The sequence below is a fragment of the Melanotaenia boesemani genome, chromosome 8 (genome assembly GCF_017639745.1).
Source record: "Melanotaenia boesemani isolate fMelBoe1 chromosome 8, fMelBoe1.pri, whole genome shotgun sequence".
In the NCBI taxonomy this organism is placed as follows: Eukaryota; Metazoa; Chordata; class Actinopteri; order Atheriniformes; family Melanotaeniidae; genus Melanotaenia; species Melanotaenia boesemani.
The window spans coordinates 20,342,549-20,358,288 of NC_055689.1; the positions used below are offsets into that span (position 1 = coordinate 20,342,549).

Genomic DNA, 15,740 nt, shown 5'->3' on the forward strand with positions numbered 1-15,740 from the left:
AAATAGTAGTCGTTTTCGCTCAGTTTAGTTTAAAAAATATATTATTCAAAGCAGTCGTGTACATTTATTTGAAGCTATACTAATATAATGTCAACAGGAATCCCCTTTTATTTAAAGGAGTCTCCCGGAAAGAGGAGGACGGTCCTGGTCTTTCATTGGACTAAAGTTCCCCGCGAAAATCACGTCACACAGCGTTTCGCGCCAGTTTTGCAACAAGTTGGAGAAACACGCAAGAAGAGGTAAGAGAAACATTTTTTTCTCAACTTATCTCTTTAAAGACGGCTAGTTATAGAGAATCTATCACACTGTGGGTTGTTGGAAAAGTTCACTTAAATTTGCACGAGGGTGTTTTTGTTTTACGTAAGCTAACTTTTAATCAGGCGAATCAGTTTAAAAACTGCGACAGATACCTCATTGTCTCCTTGCAGCCACATGTCAAATGGTGGCCTGGATTGTTGTTAACGACTGAATTAATTAAAGAAGACAACGTTAAGACGAATTAAATAGCATAAAATACTTATTAGTTACACAGTTAACGTATTAAAGATTCATATAGTTAGTTCAGTTTCTAAATAACTGCAGGTCGAGCTATTGACGTGAAAAGCAGGCTTTATTTGTCTCAGTTCAGCAAATTATATAGGAACGCGTTTGTTTTTCCTTCAAGTGATTGCAAGCTAAATTATTTATATCGGTCTCAGGAAAATATACTTTTTGTTTTTGTAACAAGTGTTATCAAAGTACACGTTTTATATACATCCAGGGTATCGAGAAGGAGATTGTTGCTTACATGATACACATTAACATTATTGAAGGTGGTGGGAAAGTGGAGGTAAATGTATGTGGCACAGAGCAGTTTACCAAGCATCATCTTTTGTCTACATGACACAGCAGGTGGCTATACGAAAACAAAAACCTAGTGATCAGATGAAAACAAGAGTACATCATGAAACCAAACTCACTCAGGATTTAACATCAGGCTTGAACACAGCGATGACTTGTCTTTACGTGACTTTTTGAAACAGCCAAGTAACTTAAATGTCTTTACTTGACAGATATCTGCAACAATGTCTTCCCCAAGTTCGACTCCTGGTCGCAAACGTGGAAGGAACACCAACCCGCCCGCACGTATGTTCAATTAATTCTCCCTTTCAATAATCCTGGTTAAATGTGCTGTTGTCATATGTTGCAAATCACTGGATTACACTTTGATGGTCTTGTCTTGTGTAACCTTAGCAACCAGCGAGGATCCCACCTCGCCTCCCTCTCAGCGACGCAGAGGACAGGACTCCTCCACCGGGGACCTTATGCCAATGCCAACCTCCCCGGCCACTGACATACTCAGTCCCGCAGCTCCACAGGACACTTCTCTGTTTTCCAGCCCACGTCCTTCAGGTACTTTTGTTTGATTTTGTTTGTATCCTTTACTGAAAGAGAATTCATTGTGAATTGTAGTCATCTTTATAATATGACTTTTTACAGTCTTGCCAAATGAAGTGGATATGAGTTCCCCTCTTATGTATGGGACCCCCAGCTCAAGGGTTGAAGGGACCCCACACAGTGGAGTGCGTGGCACACCTGCCAGACAGCGCCCTGATCTGGGATCAGTCAGGAAAGCTCCACAAGTCGATCTTCATTCTGAGCCGGTCAGTGGAGGAGTCGGCACTGTGGTGCTGGTCATTTATTTGAATAGAGAATTTAACCATTCACCATCTTTTCTCAGCCGAGTGCAGACGGTGCTGTTGCTAGTGAACCAAACGCAGCCCAGAGACTGGTGATCTGGGGGACTGACGTCAATGTCGGGACATGTAAGGAGAAGTTCCAGGTATGAAATAAGTCATGACATCTACTGTCTTTAGGTAGTTCTTTTCAGTTTTATAAGAGTGTTTATATTCTGTGCTTTCAGAGGTTTCTGCAGAGGTTCATTGACCCAACCTCCACAGAGGATGAGAACGCTGGTCTGGACCTTAACGAGCCTTTGTACATGCAGAAACTGGAAGAGGTAGTGTACTCACCACTTCCATGTTGCTCTGACTGTCCATGCAGATTTAAGTCAGTCTCTCTTTTCAAGATGCTAATTTTAATATAATAGTATTTTTCAGTCTTGTTATAGTGAACATGTTTTTTGTTATCTTTACCAGTATTGCTTTTTCTCTCTGCATCTCTCAGATCAGTGTTGTCGGGGATCCTGTGCTGAATGTGAACTGTCAACATGTGCAGGCCTTTGATGCAGAGCTGTACAGGCAGCTCATCTGCTACCCCCAGGTGAAATAATCAAATCTGCAATCAACTGTTTTCGCAACTCGGGTGCAATATCAAATTTGAGCCACAGGGATAACATGATAAATTATTTATTTTTGTAGAAGTCTTCATCTTCTTTTATTATACATACAACATCCAACTAAAAATCCACCTAACAATAAAAAACAAAAAGACAGAAAACTTAAATGCTAAAGACATGACCAAACTAGCTAATTCCAGATCTGTGCAGTAAAAAGTAACTGCATTGTCCTGTTTTAGTGGCGGTTTTATTTTCTTTTTAATATTTTTTATTTCTCTAGATTGCCGCACAATGGTGCTCATAAATTAGTTCCTTGTTTACTTTACAGGAAGTCATTCCAACCTTTGACATGGCAGTCAACGAGCTTTTCTTTGAGCGGTTCCCAGACTCAATCCTTGAGTACCAGATCCAAGTCCGTCCCTACAACGCTCTAAAAACCAGAAACATGAGGAGCCTGAACCCAGAAGGTAGGTGTATGTGTGCGTGCATAAATCTAAAATGTCGCCAGATGAATACATGTGAAAATTTTCCATCCCATATTTCCTGTGGGATTCCTGTGAACACCAAAGTATCAGCTTCAGACTGAAGCTTCTGTTCCTTATGGGCCCACAGACATCGATCAGCTGATCACCATCAGTGGCATGGTGATCCGCACCTCACAGCTCATCCCCGAGATGCAGGAGGCTTTCTTCCAATGCCAGGTGTGCGCCTTCAGCACCCGCGTGGAGGTGGATCGCGGCCGCATCGCTGAGCCGGCCGTGTGTCGCCACTGTAACATCGCCCACAGCCTGGCACTCGTTCACAACCGCTCAGTTTTTTCAGACAAACAGATGGTGAGAATTTGGTGGGGCTGTTTTTGGGTCACATTATTTATCGTTGACGCCGAATCTCCGAATGTGTCAGGTGGTAATTAGTGATGTCATGACATCTGTTCATTTTACTGATCTCTCTTTGAAACAGGTCAAAATTCAGGAGTCTCCGGAAGACATGCCAGCTGGTCAGACCCCTCACACCACTATTGTGTATGCTCATAATGATCTGGTTGATAAAGTACAGCCAGGAGACAGAGTGAACATCACTGGTAAGATCTCCTAAATCCTCACTCAAAGAATGCAGCCTATGTGATCAGTTGTCTTTTTATATTTACATCAGTTTGTAACCTTAACTCTATCCACACAGGCATCTACAGAGCTGTCCCCATGCGCGTTAACCCCCGTCAGAACAATGTGAAGTCGGTCTACAAGACCCACATTGATGCCATCCACTTCCGCAAGACAGACGAAAAGCGTCTGCACGGTTTGGATGAAGAGGCCGAACAGAAGCTCTTCACCGAGGACCGCGTGCAGACCCTGAAGGAGCTGGCAGCCAAGCCAGATGTCTATGAACGCCTCTCCTCCGCCCTCGCACCGAGTATCTACGAACACGAGGACATCAAAAAGGTGGGCGGTGGGATGAGAATAGGAGCAATTCACTGCTGTGATTGCATCAGTTTTTGGCCATGGCTAAGTAGGTGTGTCAGTTTTTTCCTGTGATACTGAGGGCTAGTTTAACATTGATACTGGTTGTCATCTCTGTTTTTTGCTGTTGTATATTGGGGTAAATCATGTAAATCATGTGCTCTAAAGTTAAGGTACAGAGATAAAGGTGGGAACATGAGTATAACTGGAGTTATACAAAAACAGGTTTCGCTCCACTTTAGCATATGAACATACCTGTTGGTCAAAGATTAACTAATAATGTCCCTGCAGTTCTTCACGGTTAGCTCATCTATATTTAAAATGGAAAATGTTAGTTTTCCCACAAATGGAAGTTAAAAAAAAGTGTTGGCTTTGTGGTTAAGGCTGTATACCCTGCAACTAAAAAAAAATGCTTTCAGCAAACCAGTCCAGCCAGTTAGACCTTATTCTGAGTCACAGGATGACCTGTGTCACCAGTCACCTGCTAACCGACCACTGCTTTTCAGCAACATTTTCCCTTTTTATTCCATTCTGCTCTGTAACCGCTTTCAGAAATTCTCTTCCCCTAGAGATCTACGTAGACTATTTATATTTGTGGGGTCTTTTTTTTCCCTCCTCTCCTTTTCCATGGAAGAATGTTAAGGTGGTACACTCTGACCATCCTCTCTTACACACAGAGAGTAAACATGGGTCTGAAAATGCAAAATAAGCTGCACCCTTGCTCTAGGCTCTTCTGTCATTTTCCCCACAATTCCTGGCATTTCATGCTGATTTGTATTGCAAATTTAATGTATTGTGGTAAATGCTTATTTTGGAAAAAAATTGGTTTCGGTTAACCTGATTAACTACTGATGCATGTTTGAGCACAACAGTGATAAGTTGCACATGTTCATTTTTGACATGGGGAAAAAAAGTTAGTGAAAACACTGCATTTCCATGTCTATTTGGTTAGATATTAATTTCCCCAATTTCCATTCTTCTTTTTCTAGGGCATCCTGCTGCAGCTGTTTGGCGGCACTCGTAAGGACTTCAGTCAGACCGGTCGAGGAAACTTTCGTGCAGAGGTGAACATCCTCCTCTGCGGAGACCCTGGCACCAGCAAGTCTCAGCTGCTGCAGTATGTCTACAACCTGGTGCCCCGCGGCCAGTACACGTCAGGAAAGGGCTCCAGTGCTGTGGGTCTCACCGCCTACGTTATGAAGGACCCAGAGACAAGGCAGCTGGTCCTGCAGACTGGAGCCCTGGTGCTCAGCGACAACGGCATCTGTTGCATTGACGAATTTGACAAGATGAGCGACAACACTCGCTCTGTGCTGCACGAGGTCATGGAGCAGCAAACCCTCTCCATCGCCAAGGTAGGATTGGCAGATATTTAAACACGTTTTAATCCATTTAGGGAGCATATTCAACTCAAACGTGTGTTCTACCCAGAAAATGAATTTAGCTACGGTTTCTGTTTTTGTTTGTCTGCAGGCTGGAATCATTTGCCAGCTGAACGCCCGCACCGCTGTGCTGGCAGCTGCAAACCCTGTAGAATCTCAGTGGAACCCCAAAAAGACCACCATCGAGAACATTCAGCTCCCTCACACACTGCTTTCTAGGTGAAGAGCAGCAGTCACAATGAAACTCTTGATAGTTTAATTTTGGCTTTACTCATGCAACAAATGCTGCCATTACATTTAACACTGCATATCTCACTCCATCAGATTCGACCTCATCTTCCTGATGCTGGATCCCCAGGATGAAGCTTACGACCGCAGGCTGGCCCACCACCTGGTATCCCTGTACTACCAGAGCGAGGAGCAGATGGAGGAAGAGTTCCTTGACATGGCAGTGTTGAAGGACTACGTTGCATACGCACGGACATACATTAACCCAAGACTGAGTGAGGAAGCCAGCCAGGCCCTTATTGAGGTTTGCTTAATGCTTTTTTTTTTAATTATTTTGGGAAAGTTTCTAACCAGCTTTTTTTTCTTTTTTATGTTTTAACATCGAAAGCATTCATGTGCCATCTGTCTTTTTGACTGCAGCTAACTTTGTCCTTGTTTATCCTCAGGCTTATGTTGACATGAGGAAGATCGGCAGTGGCCGTGGGATGGTGTCTGCCTACCCCAGACAGCTCGAGTCGCTGATCCGCTTGGCAGAGGCGCACGCCAAGGTACGCTTCTCCGAGAAGGTGGAGACCATCGACGTGGAGGAGGCTAAGCGGCTCCACCGAGAGGCCCTGAAACAGTCAGCCACTGACCCCAGGACAGGATTTGTTGACATCTCTATTTTGACGACAGGTATGCAACATGAAGACCTGCTTTCTTAAAGAGGCATTGGCAGACTGAGATATTAAAGGGCCATTTCTCCCACTTTCCTGAGTATCAAATAGTAAAACTCTGCTACTGTGACTTTTTATCGGACACAAGTTGTGTAGGTTGAGTCTCCAGGATGAAATATTTATTTATTTTTTTTAATATAACTAAAAAACATGAGGAGAAATGGTGAAAAAAATGATATCAAAACAAGTGTATTACCCTATCGTTTTTCTAATATACAGGTATGAGTGCCACAGCTCGCAAGCGCAAGGAAGAGGTTGCCCAAGCCCTGAAGAAGCTGATCCAGGCCAAAGGAAAGACTCCGGCAATGAAATACCAGCAGCTGCTTGATGACCTGAGAGGACAGTCTGAAACTGTAAGGGTTTTAATGTGATTTAGTGTCTCATGTGTAAGCCAATATTAAATAAATATAGAAAAATCCTAACATCCATTTTCAGTTACGGAGAGAGAACGGGGTAAATGCTGTAATGTAGAATGCTATTACCTGAACAGGAATAAATTCATTACATTACAAATAAATGTAACCTTTATGGATTCATGTGAACCAAATTATACAGCGAACTTCAACTCCATCATTGGAGATATTAAATCCAGTCAAAGTTACCTTTAAAAGACTTTTTAAGAAAAAGAAATTTCTCTCACTTCCTGTAATAACTCCTACCGCCCTGTTTGCAGGCGATCACTAAGGAGCTGTTTGACGAAGCGCTGCGAGCCTTGGCTGACGAGGATTACTTGACAGTGACTGGAAAGACTGTCCGGCTGCTTGCTTGAGGCGCACCCTGCAATTATGTACAGTCCTTAATTTTAAATCCTGTGTCCATCTTCTCTCATACTGTTATAAAAAGAAAAAAAAGTTTGTGTAATTGAACCAGCATGTTCCCTTGGCTGTATTATTCTCAGATTTCGACATGAAGAAGAATTACCTAATGACTCACTGAGGAGTCGGTCTGTGTTGAAAGGGTGGGGTAAACTCACAAAGTGATAAGTAATAGAGCTGATATTTAAAAATACTTATTTCTTTTGTTTGCTATTCATTTTAAAAGGATACTCTTGCTCTGTTATGCTGCTCTGTTGTATCTTGGGTTATGTATATTGTTCTTCAATCCTCATTGTTGCTGCAGCGAAGCTCCTAGTCTAGACTGTTAATAAAGAAAAAATAAAATGTTCACTGAAAATGGCTTTTTATTTCAATAATTAAGTTGAGTTCCATCATCTGTACCATATTTTCCAATTGCTTTAAAGTTTTAATCAATTTTAAGTCCTAAAGCAGTGTGTATAAAATTTTATTTTACTCTGTAGCATTTTATTAAATCATTTTGATGAGACGTATTTAGATGTACAATATTTACATTCCCCTTTTTAGGGTCTGGATTACTGTTTTTTGTAAATGTCATCTCAAATCTGGCCAAAAAACAAGTAAATTGGGCTAACTAATGAAATAGTTGGTCAGGACTGTTGACATTCTGCCCTTTTACAAAGTTATGTTTTAAATTTTATTGTATTTCTTATCTGGATATGCAGTGTGTGCAGTTATAAAATAAATCCCAGAGGGGAATTACAAATTGCATATACACAACGCATCGTTACCCTCAGCGTAGGTTTTCTAGACAATGATGCACCAACCAGAAATATTAGGGTTGGACAGACATCACAATTTAGCCAAAATTTGACTTGGGCAATTGTGCTTTAAGGCTAACGATATGTATATAAATTTAGGGCATTTTTCCATCAACAACACAAAATGCCACAGGAGCGACATAAGACCAATACATTTACATTCACATAGAAGCTATTATATATTTGTAAAATGGTCATATTTGTGGTAAAGTAAGTTTTGTAACATTTAAATGTTTTGAAGTGGAGATATTAAGTAGCAAGTATTAGAAAAAGTTGTTTGTGTTAAAAGTTGTGCATTTTCCACCACTGATCTTGTCTGATAGGATAGCTACCACATCCGTAGTAGAGAAAAATACTGGTTCAGACTCAGATGACTTATTTAATATTCCAACTTTAACATTTACAGACAGGCACTTTAATACGACATGAATCATCTAAATGCATCATAATAGTTTTGAGGATCATTTTAAGTTTTAGGGATCGTTGTAAGGCTGATATTTTATTTTACTCAAAAACTTTGAATGCAGTTCTACTTAATCAGAGTACGTCAATCACCACTGGTGTTTTGTGAGCTTAAAGGTAGTTTAAGTATGTTTAAAGATAGCATTAAGGAGGCTCAAGGTTTGACCAAATGTGTTAGGTGCGTGAAGTGCAGAGCAGCTTGCAGTGCGACGGTCCGCCGGTGTGATGCCGCTCGCTCAGTTTTAACCGCCGTGATGTCACACCTCTCTGTGCTTCTGGACTCGGCTGAAGAAGATGGCGGCCTCCTCAGGTTCGTGTGCTTTCAAACTAACGCCTACAGCGGTGCAAAGTGCGGCTAGAGTTTGAGCTGGGCTCTTTTATTAAGTAGACGTAAAGATTTGGTGTGGTGCATCAATTATAAATTGCTTTTACCTATATCTTTTTGGTTAACCTCTTGTGATAGAGTGCTGATCTTTACGGCAGCCATCTATGTCGTAGAGCTAACATAGCTAAGCGAGGCCAGTAAATAGCTTGCCCCGTGAGTTAGCTCAAATAGCTTAAGGTGTCAAAAGTAAGCGTCGGTATTATCCATACCGTGTAGCTTTATTTACAGAAAAAGTCTGCGGTTACTGTTTTTCGCCAAAAATGTTTTATAGCTTGCGTAAATTTGTATTAATGAGGATTGTAAACATCCGCAGACGCTGCTGGCTAGCCTAGCTTACTTGGCGACTAGAATATTCCAGCACCGCGCGGCACTGAATGTCGAAGTCGTTGTGTCCGACTAGCAAGACTCACCAACCGACTAAGTTGCGCAGTATAAACAATTCAATGTTTTTTGAGTTGTAATAAGCACTAAACAGCAATTATCCAGGAGTAATCGATATAATGTGTGAACTCAAATAGGTTTTCTGTAACACCGCGCATACTCCAATAAGCATAACGTTGACTGAAATGTTTATGGAGAGACTGCTGCTTTCATTGGTACTTGTGTTACTAATACATTTTTAACATGCTGTTAATTGTTTAACTCCAGGTAAAAAATTAAGGAGATACAGCCACGTCTCTACACGAGGCAGATGGTTGCCATTGTTGGGCGGGGGTGTAGAAACGCTCTGGGTTGCTGAAATGTTACCGCTACTGCAGAATCAGATGGCACGCTTTGTTTCAGGATAGAGCCCACATCTGCGTTAGCTTGGTTTACACAGTTGAACACAATATATTTAAAATGCGTAGTAAAAGCAATTTAAATTTATATATATATATATATATATATATATATATATATATATATATATATATAATTCGAGCTAACTTAATCGGTAAAATCAAATACGATGGGGATATTACAGCAAAGTAGTAAAACTAGGAAGTAACTTCTCAATCGAAACCACTTCAGCCAGTCTTGAAGTTGGCGCGACCTGTCGAGTCAGTTTCAACCGAAATATTTCAGTCTCTCTGTCAAGGAGTGGCTGTGGTTTTGTGTTAAAATAGCCATTCATTTGACATTTAAATCAAAGATAGCAATCCTGACCTAACCCAAACATGCGGCGTGTGTGTTACTGCACTGAAATGTAAAAATACGTTTTCTATATGGTGCTGCTTGATAAGCTCCTATCTCAAGTGTTTGCGATTATAACATTGTTTTCCTTACTGTTTAAATGCTAAGGTGTGGAAGAGAACAGTAGAGGCCAAGGGTGAAAGTAAGAGGAAAATAGAAACACAAAATATGTACAAAAGAGATCATTGGAAAGGGCAGCATATTTTATGTGTTCATGTAGAATAGCAGTACTCTTAGTTACCACTTAGACTAAATCAATAACTCAGTTCCATGAGGGTTTGGTTGTGTCCAAGAGTAATGTCTATGTTGAAATGCACAGAAAATACTGTGATTTTAGGATTATTATTATTATGTTAGATTTTATTTGTAAGTTAATTCTCAAACAATAAATCTCACAGTAAGTGTAATCTATGTGAAAAGTTTGGACTGTTGACAACAGCTACAAAAATACAGTTTAGACTTTTTCTGTTTGGAAATGTGCTTTTTCTGACCTTTCAAATGTTTGATAGATGAAAAGAGAATAATACTGGCAGATTAATTTACAACCTGGGAAGTTGTTAAGTTACAGCCCTGTTGTCCGCAGCTTCTCTCTACGGCAATCTCTTGTTACTTAGCATTTAAAATATGCTTAGAGTAGAGAACTGAAATGAGATAAATAGACCATTAATACTGGTGCATGTGCAAGTGTTTTTAATGTTGATAAAGAACAAAGAAGTCTTAAGCAATTGAAAAACGAAGAAGCAAAAGCTGATGGTATACAACTCACTCCTCCATGGTTAGCAGACATGAAGAATTAATTTTTAAAAAGTATTTTGTGAAATCTGAAGTCTAAGGAGGTGTAATATGTGATTAGGTGATGGTGAAATTTTAGATTTTTCTCAAAGTTTTTTTTCTTTTTTAAAATTTCATTTCTGTTTTTATGAATTTATCATCAGGATCGTACTTGTTAATAGCACTGGTTTTACTCAAGTGTTTCACCCTTCGACATCCTCAGCCCCCCAAGCTTCAAGTAACTGCCTGTCATACTGTGGTCTGACACCTGTGTTAACTGTTTTCCAATTAGATTTTCCCAGTAGTTCATCATTTGAGTAGGTTGGAACAATGTTACCAAATTGGTTGTTACAACACAGGCCATAAGTTGAATGTGTGTGACTGACTCATTTGTAAGAATCCTAAGCAGTAAAGGTTCACATGCCTCAAATCTCATGACCATTTCCAAACAGTTGGTAAGAGTGCAGGTTTGTGTTGAGTTTCTCTGTTAAACAGCAACAGATTAAGTGAATGCCAAATTTGATGCGGTTCCACGGTTGGCCGCACATATATGCTGTGCTGTTTCAGCAGTCTGTCATGTCATTTCTTGTATCAGTCCTGTTTTCCCATGTTTAAACCGCTGATTCTCGCATTTATGACTATAAAATTGAAAGTAAGCAAAACGCCTGCAGTGACAAAACTATTTAATGACTTTTTATTTTTCAGTATATTAATATAGCTGAATTTAAAAAAGTAAATTGATTGCCCAAATATCTGCTTTATTATTATTTCTTTTTATCAGCTATTGGTTTCAAAGTTTCGTATTTATTTAATTAAGCTGCCAGTTCATTTGTCAATCTTTTGATATATTAAATGGGAGAAAAATGTTCCAAACAGTTATTTTAAAGGTTTTCTTTACTATTTAAGTGTTAAGGCTACATTTAAAATTACATCTGCAGTGGATTATTTGAAATAAATAGTTAAAGTCTGTTTTTTGTTCATCAGCCAGACCTATCCAGAACACCATCAGCTCTTCTGCTTTTGACAGACTGCCTACGCCTACAACCAAATCATCTGGGAAAGGGGACCCTCCCTCATCTTCCAGAACATTAAAACCACCTGCCAAATATTGTCAAAACATTATTAACCAATTAAGGTGCTAGTGTGGGTCCTGTGGGGGTTTGCTGCTGTTTGGACCTTTTTTTAATGTGTTCCTTGGGCCTTCCTGAGTAGATTTTCCATTGTAGCAAGCTGTATTTTCCTGCCTGAATCCAGATGTTTCTGTCTGGGTGTATTTGATTTTCAAGAATCTTAGAATGGGTGATAAATGTCAGAATGGGACTTTATTGCCAAGTGATTTTGCACATATGAGGAATTTGTCTTGGGGTGGTGGTTAAAAAACAACAAGCATAAAGAACATTTACAGGGTGTAAAGTATAAAACACTACAAGTGTGTGTGTGTTAAAAGAAGGCCTACTGCTATATGAAGAAAATGCAGTAAACTTTGGTTTACAAACAGTGAATCAGGGGTCTTCAACCTGTGGCTCTGGAGCAGCAAGTGACTCTCTGGACCTTCCACAATGGCTCTTTATATATGGCTAAAAAGGCTAAAGAACTAACTAATGTTTTTAAATGTAGATATAATAAGAAATGCAAGATTTTAGCTATTTTTCAATTTTCTTTTTTTTTTCATGGAATATTTGCTTTGGATTTCTGCAATATAATGACACCATAATTACCAGTAATGTTTTATTTATTTATTTATTTTACAAATATCTACATCTCATAGAAGAGTCTGTCTACTGCAAAAGTTTTTTTTTTTTATTATTTTTTTATTTTAAAACCTGAAGATTAGTAATAAAATTTGTTCTTCAAAAACAACAACAAATGTCCTATAGTAGATATTTATAAAAAATTAAAAGTAGTTTTTTTTTTCAAACGGTGTCCTGACATTTGCAGCTCTAAACAAGTTTTATTTAGCTGGCTGAAGGAGAAATGGCTCTGGATTGGAAAGGCTGCAGACCCCGGCACTAAACAAATACAGATTTAGCAGAAGCTTTCTCTTTAAACAGCAACAGTTAAAATATTTCTTAATATTTATAAAATCAAATATTTATGACAAAGAAAGATGAAAATTTCCATATTTACTAACTAAAAGGTAAAAAGTCAGCAGGATGAATTTAAAGCTGAGAAGTTGCTTCCTTCTAAACACAGAAGGAACAATATTTGATGAATATCAGCATCAGGTGAACAGACAGAAAGCAGGATTAGAATCTCAGATTCTAGATGGTGAGGAGAGAGAAGTATTCACAATATGCACAATAACTTCCATCAATGCACCTTTAGTAGTTCATTATCCAGATTTCTGGCCTATAAATTCTCAAACTTTTCTTAGCTTGAATGTTTAGCTTAACCTCTTGCACCTGGACCCTCCGCTAAGAGGTTAACATCTGGTTTTACAGGTGTAACTTCAGGTCTGTAAATGTAACTATAAACATGTCTGGTATCCACAGAAAGTCCAGAATCTCAGCTAACAGCAAAGTAAAAACATTTCTGTGATTACTAAATACAGTTAAGACAACAAACAATTAAAAGACCAGGTTAAAAAAAAAAACAAAAAAAAACTAAACGTAAATTATGACTTTCTGTGTCCAAGTGACTGCATGAAACGACTCCTCTACTGAAAGCTCACATCTCACAGATTCCAAAACTATAAGTTTCATCTCCCTATGAGCAAAATTAACTGAACCACTGGGAAAAGAAGGCGCAATTTATGCGTCATGTTTGTAAAAGTCTTAAAATATCTTACCTTTGCGTCTTGCATCAAAACTTATATCCACCAGGATAAAACCGCATGTGGTAAAAAAAAAAAAACAAACAAAAAACAACGTTTTCTAATTGTCTTTTGGGAGCACTTTCAAGTCCAAAAATTCTTAAGTGCCAGACAGAAAACATCTCCTCATTTTAATAAACCTGCTCTCTCATGTTTACATGCGACGCACTGCTGCAGCAGGACAAGACATGTAGGAAGACACATTAGGACTTCAAGTCACTGCATGTGGCCAGTGAGCCAGAAGTTTAAAAAACACCCAAAAAAACCAAAACCCTGTGTTAACACGTGTTTAAAAAAATAAATGGTGTTAATCAATTAATGCGTTAACCTGCCCAGCCCTAAATACAAATTTCCCTGAGGAATTTCCAAAGGGATTAATAAAGTATTTCTGATTCTGAAAAGACAGGTAATGCTAATTTTTTTTAGATTTTTGTTTTTATTAACTTTAATTCCTTTAACTTATTAATTTTATTTCTTTTTAAAGTTTATTTTTAATCTATGTTTTATGCTTCCTGCACCTCACTGTAATGCTTTTGTTTTTATGTAAAGCACCTTTAATTGTCTTGTAAATGTGCTATACAAATAAATTAGCCCTACCCTTTCGTGTAATGATATATTACACAAAGGTTCTGAGACAAAAGTTTTTACCAGATGTTCTCAGAGTGGAGTGAATTGTGCATTGGCTAAGTAGTTTTTTACAGAAGCAAATAAATAATTGTTTGGGACATTACTGTGGATTTACATCACATTTATGCTTCTTGCACAGTAATATGGCTCATGGCACATCACTATAACAAATATCAGGATTTGGATGCACCAATCATAGCTGCTAGAAGGCTTGAATTGTTTTCTCATTATTTTGTTCTTTTATGAAGTTTTTTTAATAAATGTATGTGCATATTTTTATGTTTATTGTAGGAGTTAAAGTTCCACGCAATTTTCGCTTGTTGGAGGAGCTTGAAGAGGGCCAGAAGGGCGAAGGTGATGGCACAGTCAGCTGGGGCCTTGAGGATGACGAAGACATGACTCTCACACGGTGGACAGGCATGATCATTGGACCAGCAAGAGTAGGCAGAGCAAATTTAGCATTAGGATTGTTATTCTGATCCAACGTTTGTTCACATGTACTGTAGGTTTATTTTCCTTTTGCTTTTTTTCCCCCCGACTTTCAGACCAATTACGAGAACAGGATATACAGTCTGAAAGTGGAATGTGGACCTAGATACCCAGAGACGGCGCCGACTGTTAGATTTGTAACAAAAATTAGCATGAATGGGATTAATAATTCCAACGGGACGGTAAGTTTGATCACAAATCTGATAAGGTCATGTATTTCAGCTAGGAGATTTTGTATTTCTTGGATGTGAGCAGTATAACTCACTGCGATGGGTTAGTCACTGTGACTGATGCAGTGTTTTTTGTTCTTGTCCCTTTCTTCCCTTTTCTGTCTCACAGGTGGATTCACGTAGCATACCAATATTAGCAAAATGGCAGAATTCTTATAGCATTAAAATTGTTCTTCAAGAGTTAAGGCGTCTAATGATGTCCAAAGAAAATATGAAGCTTCCACAACCACCAGAAGGACAAACCTACAGCACTTAATCGTAATGGATTGTTTTGACCCTCTGTCTTAAACCTTACTCTATTAGAAATATTGTGTAAAATCATCAAGAGGCTCACTTCGCACATCAACAAAATTGTCTACAAGAGCAAAATTGGACTTTCTTATTGCATAGCTCATTGAAATGAATAATGTCCCTGCAGTTAAACACTGAATAGATAGTTATGACTACAAGACCACAGTTATCTGCCTTTAATAAAGTTAGTTTGACAATGACTTTTATGTTCGACCTGTTTCAGCTTGAGTAGGCTTGAAGAGGGAAGCATGATACCACACAGGGTGTACCAGAGTCCCAGTAGTTTTGTTCAAATGACTGATCACTGAAGTAAACAGCAAAGCAGGGTGTCTGAAGGCATGTTCTGTAACTAATACCTAGTCAAAGAGAAGCCACATTTTTGAGTTGTTAGTAAAGTTTAGCAGGTTCTTTGAAATATCATGCAGACTGCTGAGTATTGAACTGTGGCTGTAGTCTAAAAGTAGTGTCACAAGGTAAGAGATTTTTTTTTATAAATATATATAAATATATATCTGTATTTGACACAATACCAATATGTTTCTGTTCTGCAGCTCTTTGACATGTAACAGACGTTGAAGCCTGTTCTGTTCTGAAACCCTTGCATATAACTTCTAGTGAAAATGGCAGATGTATGAACTTGTGATTTTCTGAAATTAAAATCACTGTCTGCGAGAAGAAGAAAAAAAAGGAAAAAAAAAATCTCAATGTTGACATTTGTTTGACTCCTTCTCTTACAGTTACCACTTTTATTCCACAAGAGGGCCTTAGCTGACAACTTACCCCATTGCCTTGTATTTGGACACACACTACATGTATTATTATTG

At 38.8% G+C, this 15,740-nt stretch overlaps 2 protein-coding genes across 3 annotated transcripts; both read left to right on the top strand.

The window, feature by feature from the left end:
• Positions 1-149: 149 nt before the first annotated feature.
• Positions 150-7,227, top strand: mcm4 (minichromosome maintenance complex component 4). Of its 2 annotated transcripts, none has more exons than XM_041993729.1 (17): positions 150-239; positions 1,053-1,125; positions 1,234-1,392; positions 1,480-1,643; positions 1,721-1,822; positions 1,904-1,999; positions 2,167-2,262; positions 2,607-2,745; positions 2,891-3,111; positions 3,239-3,359; positions 3,458-3,717; positions 4,725-5,090; positions 5,209-5,336; positions 5,442-5,649; positions 5,792-6,020; positions 6,281-6,414; positions 6,735-7,227. In XM_041993729.1, exons 2-17 carry the CDS (start codon positions 1,065-1,067, stop codon positions 6,828-6,830), a joined length of 2,580 nt encoding a protein of 859 aa, XP_041849663.1. In that variant the 5' UTR covers positions 150-239; positions 1,053-1,064; the 3' UTR covers positions 6,831-7,227. The 2 variants fall into 2 exon arrangements, with proteins under 2 accessions (XP_041849663.1, XP_041849662.1); XM_041993728.1 differs by lacking the exon at positions 150-239 and adding an exon at positions 255-360.
• Positions 7,228-8,333: 1,106 nt separating this feature from the next.
• ube2v2 (ubiquitin-conjugating enzyme E2 variant 2) lies at positions 8,334-15,116 on the top strand. The gene is made up of 4 exons (XM_041992969.1): positions 8,334-8,448; positions 14,198-14,346; positions 14,452-14,577; positions 14,735-15,116. The coding sequence occupies exons 1-4, from the start codon at positions 8,433-8,435 to the stop codon at positions 14,879-14,881; spliced, it is 438 nt and encodes a 145-aa protein (XP_041848903.1). The 5' UTR covers positions 8,334-8,432; the 3' UTR covers positions 14,882-15,116.
• Positions 15,117-15,740: the final 624 nt, after the last annotated feature.